General features: G+C 51.4%; 1 protein-coding gene across 2 annotated transcripts in view; it reads left to right on the top strand.

Moving 5' to 3' along the window:
* The window catches only part of ARFGAP3 (ADP ribosylation factor GTPase activating protein 3), a 33,332-nt gene that overhangs the window by 338 nt on the left and 19,527 nt on the right, over nucleotides 1–13,467 (top strand). The window contains exons 2-8 of one of the 2 annotated variants that reach the window (XM_063929157.1): nucleotides 5,503–5,621; nucleotides 6,080–6,152; nucleotides 11,215–11,346; nucleotides 11,905–11,982; nucleotides 12,145–12,232; nucleotides 12,324–12,389; nucleotides 12,556–12,600. In XM_063929157.1, coding sequence (XP_063785227.1) covers nucleotides 5,503–5,621; nucleotides 6,080–6,152; nucleotides 11,215–11,346; nucleotides 11,905–11,982; nucleotides 12,145–12,232; nucleotides 12,324–12,389; nucleotides 12,556–12,600 — 601 coding nt within the window. The remainder of the gene's footprint in view (nucleotides 1–5,502; nucleotides 5,622–6,079; nucleotides 6,153–11,214; nucleotides 11,347–11,904; nucleotides 11,983–12,144; nucleotides 12,233–12,323; nucleotides 12,390–12,555; nucleotides 12,601–13,467) is intronic. The other variant, XM_063929158.1, reaches the window with a different exon arrangement.

Raw genomic sequence — 13,467 nt, 5'->3', positions numbered from 1 at the left:
TTACCTGGGCAGGGGGTATAGACAACTGTTACCTGGGCAGGGGGCTGTAGGCAGCCGTGTTACCTGTGCAGGGGGCTGTAGGCAGCCGTGTTACTTGGGCAGGGGGTATAGACAGCTGTTACCTGGGCAGGGGGCTGTAGGCAGCCGTGTTACCTGTGCAGGGGGCTGTAGGCAGCCGTGTCACCTGGGCAGGGGGCTGTAGGCAGCCGTGTCACCTGGGCAGGGGGCTGTAGGCAGCCGTGTCACCTGGGCAGGGGGCTGTAGGCAGCCGTGTCACCTGGGCAGGGGGCTGTAGGCAGCCGTGTCACCTGGGCAGGGGGCTGTAGGCAGCCGTGTCACCTGGGCAGGGGGTTGTAGACAGCTGTTACCTGGGCAGGGGGTTGTAGACAGCTGTTACCTGGGCAGGGGGCTGTAGGCAGCCGTGTCACCTGGGCAGGGGGCTGTAGGCAGCCGTGTCACCTGGGCAGGGGGCTGTAGGCAGCCGTGTCACCTGGGCAGGGGGCTGTAGGCAGCCGTGTCACCTGGGCAGGGGGCTGTAGGCAGCCGTGTCACCTGGGCAGGGGGTTGTAGACAGCTGTTACCTGGGCAGGGGGTTGTAGACAGCTGTTACCTGGGCAGGGGGTTGTAGACAGCTGTTACCTGGGCAGGGGGCTGTAGGCAGCCGTGTCACCTGGGCAGGGGGCTGTAGGCAGCCGTGTCACCTGGGCAGGGGGCTGTAGGCAGCCGTGTCACCTGGGCAGGGGGCTGTAGGCAGCCGTGTCACCTGGGCAGGGGGCTGTAGGCAGCCATGTCACCTGGGCAGGGGGCTGTAGGCAGCCGTGTCACCTGGGCAGGGGGCTGTAGGCAGCCGTGTCACCTGGGCAGGGGGCTGTAGGCAGCCGTGTCACCTGGGCAGGGGGTTGTAGACAGCTGTCACCTGGGCAGGGGGCTGTAGGCAGCCGTGTCACCTGGGCAGGGGGCTGTAGGCAGCCGTGTCGCCTGGGCAGGGGGCTGTAGGCAGCCGTGTCGCCTGGGCAGGGGGTATAGACAGCTGTTACCTGGGCAGGGGGCTGTAGGCAGCCGTGTCACCTGGGCAGGGGGCTGTAGGCAGCCGTGTCACCTGGGCAGGGGGCTGTAGGCAGCCGTGTCACCTGGGCAGGGGGCTGTAGGCAGCCGTGTCACCTGGGCAGGGGGCTGTAGGCAGCCGTGTCACCTGGGCAGGGGGCTGTAGGCAGCCGTGTCACCTGGGCAGGGGGCTGTAGGCAGCCGTGTCACCTGGGCAGGGGGCTGTAGGCAGCCGTGTCACCTGGGCAGGGGGCTGTAGGCAGCCGTGTCACCTGGGCAGGGGGCTGTAGGCAGCCGTGTCACCTGGGCAGGGGGCTGTAGGCAGCCGTGTCACCTGGGCGGGGGGCTGTAGGCAGCCGTGTCACCTGGGCGGGGGGGGCTGTAGGCAGCCGTGTCACCTGGGTGGGGGTGCTGTAGGCAGCCGTGTCACCTGGGCATTGGGGGACAGAGGGTATAAACCTGGGCACTAGGGGCTCACTGAAGACGGCTGTATCATATGGAGGTAGCTCTAGAGATTGTATCACCTGAGCCGTTGAGGAATATAGGGATGGTTGTGTCAAATGCTGCTGTGTAATGGTGGGATGCAGGGTAAAATCAGACTCCTGGACTATAGGGAGTGTGATTTATAGACAGGTGGGTTATCTGGGCTACAGTGTGGGGGGGCTGTAGACGTGGTTTTCCTGGCTGTAGGGCATGGTTTCTCAACTCCAGTCTATAGGGAACACTAACTCTGTTTTCCATATTTCCTTGCTGGAGCACAGGTGTTTTTATTGACACATTTTAAAAGATCCACAGGTATTACTAACTACTTCACTTGTGACTTGGAAACAATTCCCTGTTATATAGACGGGTAGGTCACCTGGGCTGTAGAGTGGAGGAGCTGTAGATGGGTGGGGCGCCTGGCCTATAGAGTGGAGAAACTGGGGACCGGTCGGTCACCTGACATATAGAGTGGATAGGCTTTAGATGGGTGGGTCACCTGACATATAGAGTGGATAGGCTTTAGATGGGTGGGTCACCTGGCATATAGAGTGGAGGGGCTTTAGATGAGTGGGTCGTCTGGCCTATAGAGTGGAGGGGCTGTAGATGGGTGGGTCGTCTGGCCCATAGAGTAGAGAGGCTTTAGATGGGTGGGTCACCTGGCATATAGAGTGGGGGAACCTGTAGACGGGTGTGTCACCTGGCCTATAGTGTGCGGGGCATTAAATATGGGTAGGTCACCTGGCCTATAGAGTTTGGGGGTCTTTAGACGTGTGGGTTACCTCTCCTATAGAATGGAGGGGCTATAGAGCAGTGCTCATTTTGACCAGGATTTTCAATTTAGTCTTATGGCCCCCATACACTTGTGCGATGCCCCGTGACGCGACATCGCGGGGCAACGCACCGGCAGTTCAGGTGCGATGAAATCGCACCTGAACTGCCAAAGTGATTACCGTGCGATGTTCAACATGGACACTGCTCTATAGCCCCTCCATTCTATAGGAGAGGTAACCCACACGTCTAAAGACCCCCACACTCTATAGGCCAGTCGACCCAGCCATCTACAGCCCCTCCACTCTATAGGCCAGACGACCCAGCCATCTACAGCCCCTCCACTCTATAGGCCAGACGACCCACTCATCTGCAGCCCCTCCACTCTATAGGCCAGACGACCCACTCATCTGCAGCCCCTCCACTCTATAGGCCAGACGACCCACTCATCTGCAGCCCCTCCACTCTATAGGCCAGGTGACCCACCATTCTATAAGCCAGGCGTCCCACCCTTCTAAAGCCTTTTTAAAAACACATGCAATCGCACTGCGATACGATAAATATTAAGTGCATCACTTAATATCTTGCGACGCGACATTTGACCGGCGTGCCCGCGGATCGCATGGTGCCTAAAATGTGCATACAATCCTTCAATTTATCTCACAGATGCGGTCGAAATCGAAGGATTGTACCTGATATCTCACAAGTGTATGGGGCACATTAGTCACTTACTTATAATTGTAGTTGGTTTATAGTTACAATTTAGGGCGATATCCAATTAGCCCAGATGCAATTTTGCCTGTTAAAAGTGGGCGAATATCGCGCTTAATGACTGCGCTTAATCACCGATCATTAATCGCATGGATAAAGAGGGGGAGGCTGGGATGCAATCAATTTGCCGGCGGTCCAGATACCGACGCACAGGGCCTATTCCCGCTGTAGGAATCCACGACACTTATAGAGTGAGACTAGAAAGTGTGGCGGGCACAGCGAACTCGCAAGGGACTCTCAGCGTTTGCCCCGCTGCCGGCATTCTGGCGGACGGGATGCTGCTGACGTGATCTTGACAGCCGGCATCCCACCCGCCGGTAAATAGTATGTAACCCCTGTGGACAGGGGAGTCACCTGGGCTATAGAGTGGGTGGGGTTTAGACAGATGGGTCACTTGGGCTACGGAGGCAGTGTTGTCTTGCATGGACAACAGAATGCATGTTGGAGGCCATTGTTATGAACCGATACTGGATTGTTCCCGTCATTAGAGAGAACAGCCCGGCAGGGGTACCAGTGACTGGGATGTCGGATGTTTGTTGTTACACAAGGATACAGCCAGGTCTGATGATGGTAAATCAGGTGGTGCCGCATGATCCTTAGAGCGTAAGTGTGCTGTTATCTGTTGCTGGCTGGTCTGTGCCGGTCTTAGTCAGCGACTGGCATTCTTAATTGAAGAATATTATTATTTAGAAATATATTAGGAAGAGAATATGCTGCGGTTGTGTCTGATACCAATATCCCTTGATATTAATATTCTACCAATATCCCTTGGCAGTTTCCCATCACCCTTGTAGATCACGTGGTTGTAATTAACCTACCCTGTCATTTTCCTCCTGTCCTCGTATGTTGATGCTTGCTGCAGCCTAACCCTCACCCCTATTGCATATTCCTGTAACCCCTGTAGCAGTAGCTCCTACAGAGGCATTCATCTATCCTCTAATGGCAATAATTCTTCCAGTGGCATTGCCCCCACACCCCATTGGGAGTAGTTCTTCCAGTGGCATTACTTGGACTCCCAGTGGTAATAGATCCCCCCCCCCCCCCCCCAGCAGTGGCTATAGATCTTCCAGTGGCATGGCCCCCATTGTCAGTGGTAATATATACCCTGGTGGCATTAACCATCACCCCCCTGTGACCATCTCAGTGAGAGCCCATCTGGCAGTGCCAGCATACCATGCATCCATCCCAGTTAATTACTGCTGCACTAATTGCTTAAATAACCAGTAATATAATCCCATTTCTCTTAAAAAAAAAAAAAAAAAAAAAAAAAAAAAACCGGAATGATTGCAGACGTCTGGGAACTCGGTCACGCGTTATGGGTGCAGGGATCATTACGTCGCTGGCGCTTGGCTTCCTGGTAAACACAGCAGTTACTTACGGTGATCTGTGTATGTTTTTGGCTACTTCAGTCAGTCCCAGAATTAGTGATTTCAGGGGTCAGTGGGCAGGATTATTCCAGGCGTGCGGAGAACAGGTGCGTGTAGGGTCAGTGAGTAAGTGTTGCAGCATCAGAACTTTGACTCTTGTTGTGTAATGATGGCAACGTAGCCGGCTTATCACTCAGATGTGCTCACTGCACTTATTTACCCTTCTTAAGCTGAGTACACACTAATAGATATATCTCCCGTTCAATGGGGGTCATTCCGACCCGATCGCTCGCTGCAGCGCAGTGATCGGGTTGGAACTGCGCATGCGCCGGTGCCGCAGTGCACCTGCGCATGGCAGCCGTCTTTGCCTAGCGATCACCTCTGAGACAGAGGTGGTCGCTGGGCGGGAGGGGGCTGAACGGCGGCGTTGGGCGGGCCGCGGCGGCTGTGTGACGTCACACGCAGCCGCTGCGGGCCGGGGAGCGACGAGTAGCTCCCGGCCAGCACGCTAAAGCTGTGCTGGCCGGGAGCTACTCTTGAAGTGCAAAGGCATCGCCGCTGTGCGATGCCTTTGCACTTTTGCGGGGGGGGCCAGCACTGACATACGGGGTGGGCTAGCCCTGTGCTGGGCGTCCCCCCGCATGTCAGTGTGAATGATCGTAGCTGTGCTAAATTTAGCACAGCTACGATCAACTCGGAATGACTCCCATTGTTTAATGTCTGGCTGTGTGTATGGTCAACCCGCCTGTACCACTGGCTGCACAGCTGTGCACCGGTCACCTGCATACAGTAGCCACTGACATCAATGAGGCGCGAGGCACTATGTGAGATAAATGCCTCAGTGGTCTCTCTGGTTCCTAGCCAAGCTTCAGTGGTCCAAAGTTTCTCCATTGTGTAATAATAATAATGTGTCTGTAGAACCTCCAGAAATATGTACTATTTTATATTCATGGTAATTATGGGTTTGCAAATGTTCCTTTCAGCCTGGTTTGTGTAGCATCATTTAGTCTCCGTGCAGTAGATACTGTGAGATGTTTCATCGCACGTTTTTCTCTCTCTCCTGTCCCAGGCGTGCTTCGACTGTAGCGCTAAGAACCCGAGCTGGGCCAGCATCACCTATGGCGTGTTCCTGTGTATCGATTGCTCAGGGACACACAGATCCCTTGGAGTGCACTTAACTTTCATTAGGTGAGTGCTGAGTGGGTATTGCCGGCTGCGTATAATCTAGATGATGCGTTCTCATGAAGAGATGTGTTCTAGGGGAGCCCTTAGAAAGGTAACCTGATATGCTTCAGGAGCTGCTGACTACGGGTGATGGCTCGCAGTGCTGTCATGATCTGACCACTAGATGGCAGCGTTATATTTGTTGTTCTTTGTAAGCTCTGTGTCATTTATCAAACAATGGGGCAGATGTATTAACCTGGAGATGGCATAAGGAAGTGATAAACCAGTGATAAATGCAAGGTAACGCACGCACCAGCCAATCACCTCCTAATTGTTAATTTACATATTGGAGCTGATTGGCTGGTGCGTGTATCACCTTGCATTTATCACTGGTTTATCACTTCCTTATGCCTTCTCCAGGTTAATACATCTGCACCAATAAGTGATGTGTTAGTGTCAGTAACTGTTTTATTTTCCCCCAGATCAACAGAACTAGATTCAAACTGGTCGTGGTTTCAGCTGCGGTGCATGCAAGTAGGCGGGAACGCCAACGCAGTAAGTGTGATAGACGGCTATGTTTCCGTACCTGAATGATTATTTTACCCTATCGTTCTCCATATGTTATACATATGCTATATCGGCACTCAGATCACCCGTTATGTCTCTTAGCTGTCCCTAGTCATGTCTCCAATACATCCGCTGGAAACAGTTTCCCTGCTCAGCCTCTGTGATGTAACTAACCGGCCAGGGAATGTACACTCAATAATATCTGCTTATATTGCGCTATATGTCCAGCTGTGCAGAATATCCATCATGTAGTGTTAGCGGACACGGAACAATACAAACTGATCTCACTCACATGTTCCAGCACTTCATCTGCCCCCCTTATGGAGGTATATGCACAACTGATGATGCCCCTTCCCCCACAAATTGCAGCGGCAGCGGTCTGATGGCCGGGATTCCGACCTCTGCACTGATGTCAGGAGAGAAGTCACATTATTCAGACGCGTAGAGGCTGGTCAGTTGGGCCAATCACTGATGGAGAACCCCAATGTGTCTGCAGCTGGAATATCCAGGTTTTCTGTATCCTGAATGCAGGTGTCCCAGGAGTTGGGCTCCTACTTTCCTGATATTTGGGGCAGCCCGGATTACCGGTGTAACAAATGTTTGTGGGTGGGAAATTCCTTTAAAGTGCTGCTGTCCTTTGTTTTCCTGTATTGCGCTGCAGGGGTAATACATGTCGGTAGCACAGTGAACCATTGAGCTATGTTGTTGTCATCTGCACATAGGAGTGTTCTTCTGGTGATCACCAATTTTCACTACTGTGTCCACTCCGGACACGTATTCCTCTGCTGGTTAACCTGGTGGTGTGGAGAGCGCAAATGTCTGTTGCTTTCAGTCACATCCTGGCGTGGTCTCGTTCTATCTGCTGTATCCTGACCACAACCTTCCTTACTGCGCACAATGATTATAGTCTGAAGAAGACTAAGCACACAATGATATGTGCCAGAGCGCGAACAGTGGAAGATTTCACAATCTGTAATCATGTCCTTTAGTAAGATTATAGAGTGACGGAAGGATTAATAACCAAAGGAGTAATATAAATTACGTTACATGGCGCCTAGCTGCTACAGCACGAGGGATTAACCTCCTCCGTGCCATGACCGCCATTTCGACCACGTGGACCGGGTCTCCGGCCACACTGCCCAAATGACTATTTTGTTTCTGTTCCTTTTGCATTCCCTACACTAGAACACCTATGCCAATGCACCGTTTTCCTTTTGGGCTGTAGATACAATATATTTCTAAACGTTTTACAGACGGACAATTTACTAAGCTCAAAACAATCGCCAAACACCCGTTTACATCACATTGTTATGAGAATATACACCAGATTTATCATGGAACAGTTTAGAACAACCATTTTGATTGGTGAGTACACCATGTGGGTGGGATAGTACTAACCAGTAAGAATGGTCAGAGCAAGAGAATAGCCAATCAGAGCACAGCATGACATTCGCATTGGGGTTTCTAACCGGACAGGTTGGGAGTTTTCACTGATACACAGGAAAAGTGTCACCATTGGTGTAACCACAAAAGTAAGATACTCCTGGGCATAAATGGGTTAAACACTGCCAGCCCCACAATGCAGCAGCACATCACAAGCGCAGTGCGACAGCCCCACAATGCAGCAACGCGTCACAAGCACAGTACGACAGCCCCACAATGCAGCAGCACATCACAAGCACAGTGCGACAGCCCCACAATGCAGCAACGGGTCACAAGCACAGTGCGACAGCCCCACAATGCAGCAGCACATCACAAGCACAGTGCGACAGCCCCACAATGCAGCAACGCGTCACAAGCACAGTGCGACAGCCCCACAACGCAGCAGCACATCACAAGCACAGTGCGACAGCCCCACAACGCAGCAGCACATCACAAGCACAGTGCGACAGCCCCACAATGCAGCAGCACATCACAAGCACAGTGCGACAGCCCCACAATGCAGCAACGGGTCACAAGCACAGTGCGACAGCCCCACAATGCAGCAGCACATCACAAGCACAGAGCGACAGCCCCACAATGCAACGGCACGTAACAAGCACAGTGCGACAGCCCCACAACAGCAGCACATCACAAGCACAGTGCGACAGCCCCACAATGCAGCAGCACATCACAAGCACAGTGCGACAGCCCCACAATGCAGCAGCACATCACAAGCACAGTGCGACAGCCCCACAATGCAGCAGCACATCACAAGCACAGTGCGACAGCCCCACAATGCAGCAGCACATCACAAGCACAGTGCGACAGCCCCACAATGCAGCAGCACATCACAAGCACAGTGCGACAGCCCCACATTGCAGCAGCACATCACAAGCACAGTGCGACAGCCCCACAATGCAGCAACGCGTCACAAGCACAGTGCGACAGCCCCACAATGCAGCAGCACATCACAAGCACAGTGCGACAGCCCCACAATGCAGCAGCACATCACAAGCACAGTGCGACAGCCCCACAATGCAGCAGCACATCACAAGCACAGTGCGACAGCCCCACAATGCAGCAGCACATCACAAGCACAGTGCGACAGCCCCACAATGCAGCAGCACAGTGCGACAGCCCCACAATGCAGCAGCACATCACAAGCGCAGTGCGACAGCCCCACAATGCAGCAACGCGTCACAAGCACAGTGCGACAGCCCCACAATGCAGCAGCACATCACAAGCACTGTGCGACAGCCCCACAACGCAGCAGCACATCACAAGCAGTGCGACAGCCCCACAATGCAGCAGCACGTCACAAGCACAGTGCGACAGCCCCACAATGCAGCAGCACATCACAAGCACAGTGCGACAGCCCCACAATGCAGCAGCACGTCACAAGCACAGTGCGACAGCCCCACAATGCAGCAGCACATCACAAGCACAGTGCGACAGCCCCACAATGCAGCAGCACATCACAAGCACAGTGCGACAGCCCCACAATGCAGCAACGCGTCACAAGCACAGTGCGACAGCCCCACAATGCAGCAGCACATCACAAGCACAGTGCGACAGCCCCACAATGCAGCAGCACATCACAAGCACAGTGCGACAGCCCCACAATGCAGCAGCACATCACAAGCACAGTGCGACAGCCCCACAATGCAGCAGCACATCACAAGCACAGTGCGACAGCCCCACAATGCAGCAGCACATCACAAGCACAGTGCGACAGCCCCACAATGCAGCAGCGTATATCACATGCACAGGTGTGGATGTTGTGTTCTCATGTTGCCAAACGTAGCTGAATGCACATTTTCACTTGTTGCAGATGTTTCTCAGGAGTAGTGTCTGCCGCAGGTTTGTGGTTGTTGGGTGGTGGTGGCTTGTCCGCACTACAAAGTGTAACTGCAGTTGTAGAAATGATGAAAGGGGATAGGCTAACATCAGTAATGTTTGTCTTTGTTCCTTGTGCATTTAAGGACGACACTGATAGAGGGTGTAATAGAGACAAATAGAAGAGAAGGGAAAAAGAGGGAACACGAGGCCCCCTGGTGGCTGCATTGTCAAGTGCATCTGTCTCACCCTCCCACAGACATGTCATTGTGTGCAGAGGTCTGTGTGTGCCCGGTCTCTGGCTGCATGCATGGAGCAATAGTAACCGATGTTCTGTGTCGCTGGCTGATCTCCTTATACCACCTGCTGACACTTCTCCCTGCAGGAACCCATCACATGCCGTCCTAGCATCTATAGCGAGTTGTCTGGAAGAGGATGGAGTCGTACGGGGAAGGACTGCAGCCCAGATGGGGGAGCAGTTCTTAGTAATGGTGTACATGCACCTCTCAGCCATCTTACTGTCTGTGTCAGCCAGTGTTATCTCCTGGGATCTTTCATTGGCCATCCAGTAATCTCGCCCATGCATGTAATTGCCTTTACATAGCCCTATAGGTTTGGTAGCACGCGTTATGTCATCTGAGTAGCAGCTGCGATCTGTAGTCGCTCATTATTAAAATCAGACGTGAATCTTAGTTCATTAATCCGCTTTGTAATCACCGGCCTATAACCTGCCTCCTGGGGTGTCTCACTCCCTTCACTTACATGCCTGGTCACCTAGTGACATGGGTAGGAGTAAGGGCAGGGACACACCTGGGTTATTCAGGACCATAAGTACTCACTGCAGAATGAATAAGGTGAAAAGATTTCCCTCGATCCCTAGTCACTTAGTGAATCCCGGGTGTTGTGCTCACGGCCTCTCTGGGGAATTATCACTGTGTCCTGACCAGGCGTTTCCTGTAAGGATCAGTGATCTTTGCCTTCTGTCTGGGAATGTGTTTACTGTAAGGATCAGTGATCTTTGCCTTCTGTCTGGGAACGCGTTTACTGTAAGGATCAGTGATCTTTGCCTTCTGTCTGGGAACGCGTTTACTGTAAGGATCAGTGATCTTTGCCTTCTGTCTGGGGACACTGCTCTGGATCAGGGACATTCTCCGTTGTAATGATGCCTCCCACAGACCTTCCATCCTGAGCATGTCCTCTATCTTATTGTAATGTATCGTTTTATTGCCACAGCCACAATGCAGCCACTCTCAGCAGTTACACAATGGAAGTAAGTGTCTGACTGGTATCCTTATACAGCACCCCTCTCCCCACTTGTGTCTGAGCCATCTACTAGCTGCATTGAAGGCAATAAGGGACTAACCAGCTGTTTCTCTAGTACCTGTGTAATGAACTTATCCAGCGCTGGTTGATGATGTTTTACTAACTGAGGTTTATTGGTGCATCGCTGCCTTAATGGCTCAATAGGAGCCAGTGATGGCGCTACAGTGGTTCATACGTCGCACAGTCTTGCCTACTGGTCCAGCTGGCAAGATGGCTGCCTCTGCTGTACGTAGGTCACGGTTACATCCTATAATCGCTGCCAATGCTTGAAAATCGTAATACTGGCTCTGGGGTGTATAATACTCTCTTCCGGAGGTCGCGTATGCACAGCATATTGGGGTGTGATCATTAACCCACTGTATGCCTGGTGTGGTTGTCATGCAGTGTACAAGGCGAGCATAAAATCTTCTCCTGTTTATAAAAAGTTAAGTTCAGAAATAAATTGACTTGTTAATTTTTTTTTATTCAGACTGCCTTCTTCCGACAACATGGCAGCAGCACGAATGACACAAATGCCAAATACAACAGTCGGGCGGCCATTCTTTACAGAGAGAAAATTAAAACCCTTGCGACACAAGCCACGCGCAAGCACGGGACCGATGTAAGTATACTGCAAGACACAATGCGTGAGACAGCTCAGCGTCTGCCAGTCTCTGCCAGCAGGGGGCAGTGCATGCACCAGCCAGGGCAGGGGTAGGCAATGGTTTTCTCTTTGGGTGCCAGACATCACAAGCCAGCAAAAAAAAACATAATTCGGAGTGTTACCAACTTTAAGCATATACAATTGTTTACAAAGTCATAGATGAAGGACTAAAATGTAGTGGCCTCTCGGTCCTTCCTATTCTTACAGTACGCTGCTGAGGATTGATCCTCTATAGTCAGGAGACAGATGTGCAGCAGACTTTTGTGACTTGATTTTCTCCAGTTGGTTTGAAACAACGATCTTTTGCATCTATTATTCACGAAGTATGGTTTACAGCCATAGCCACCAGGTGGCGCTGCACACTGCGTATTACTGGTCTGTAAGCAACGTATAAATCCGTATTTGGCAGTTCGGTGCGGCTTTAATTTCCTCCATAATAAGAATCGATTGTGTTTAGTTATTGGAAGTGCTGTGCCAGCGTCTGCAGCTGATTTTTGTCTGTCTTGTTGACTGCAGCTCTGGATTGACGGGTGCGGGGCTCCACCACTGTCACCCCAACAGAAGGAAGAGGATTTCTTTGCGTCACACGTAGAGGTATCGATCACCGGGTTCTTTATCAGCTGCGGCCTGTCCACGTGGGCATCCTGTACACACAGATCTTACGAGCGGAATCACAGCTGTTTGCACTCTATATCTAGAATACATTGTATATTGTGGAGCCCTAACACTGATGTGGTCTCTCTCCTCCTCTTACAGGTCAGTAGTGCAGACTGGGAACAGCCCCAGATTCCATTTGAGCCTTTAGTGGATATTGCTCTGGCGTCCGCCTCTGACAGCGGAGAAGGTATACTGGGGGCTCACAGCCACTGATCAGTGCGTAAGCATCATTTTGGAGGGTCTTGCATGCAGATTATAGTGTAACACTTGTGTTGTAGTTGCAGGTGAACCCGAGGTGGGACCGAGCGTGGACTGCCTCAGTATGTCCCCAAAAGCCGCACTAGGTAACCGCTGCAATTGTTGCATCATTAGCCATTATACATGTTCAGTACTGCGGAGGTACAGTCCTCCTCTGTCCCCGCGTGCCGTAGTAGTATTGTAGTGGCAGTATGTGATACAGAACTGCTATAAATGTGTCCTGTTTGTTGTTTTTTATCTTCCATGTTACAGCTGATTCAGGGAATTTATTATCTGCAGGAAGCACACCTACCAAAGGTGATTCTCCTCCTGTGCTAGCTGCTTCCACCGCTCTCCTCCTCCGGTGATATATGTTCTCCCTCCCCGTACACTCCTCTTCTATTCTCCTTCCTGATTAGCCGTGCAAAGGGCCAATAAAACCTAAAATACAAACAATATGCAAGTGTAGGCAAATGTTCCCGTGTCCTTCAGTATGTGCACAGGGCAAATCTGCCCCCAGGTTTTGGATTTATCGGCCCTTTGTGTTGGTAGAAATCAAGACTTAAGGTGACCTTTTTGGCTAAGACCAAATGCTCCAGCAGAAAGGAGTCTCTGTAAACGTTTCCATCCCTTGACAGAAGTCAAATGTTTAATAAGATGAGGCAGCTGTCACTTGTGTCTCATTGTAAGAGAGACCGCAGGAGTATTCATAGTGTGTATTCAAGGTATGGAAAACTTTACCAATCCGCAATGGGATCATTTACTCAATGGTAATAGCTTTATTCTGTACTGTTACTGCATAGGCTGTAGGCACATGGTGGATGGTGTGAGGCAGAATCACTCTACAAGCATACTGAATTTAGGGCTCATTCACCCAAGTGTCACTTCCAGTAGTGCGCTGTGCACGGGGCTGACACATGTTTTTCCATGATACACTATTACTAGTTCATAGTATTTCACTTAAAAATATATATGGTCTAATTTGTTCCGTTTAGTCCTGTACTAGAGGCTGCAGTTCTGAGGTGTTATATCTCCTGTCACCTGCAGGTGGCACTCTTGCTACTTCTGTCATGTAAAGGATTTACATGTGATTATAGTATCTCCACATATATTTATATATAGCACTAATGGCTGGCAAACACCGCATATTATAATCATGTTCCCTCATGAAGGACATTGTGGTGT

The sequence above is a fragment of the Pseudophryne corroboree genome, chromosome 6, assembly GCF_028390025.1.
Source record: "Pseudophryne corroboree isolate aPseCor3 chromosome 6, aPseCor3.hap2, whole genome shotgun sequence".
Lineage (NCBI taxonomy): Eukaryota > Metazoa > Chordata > Amphibia > Anura > Myobatrachidae > Pseudophryne > Pseudophryne corroboree.
This window is presented reverse-complemented; position numbering and strand designations above follow the sequence as displayed.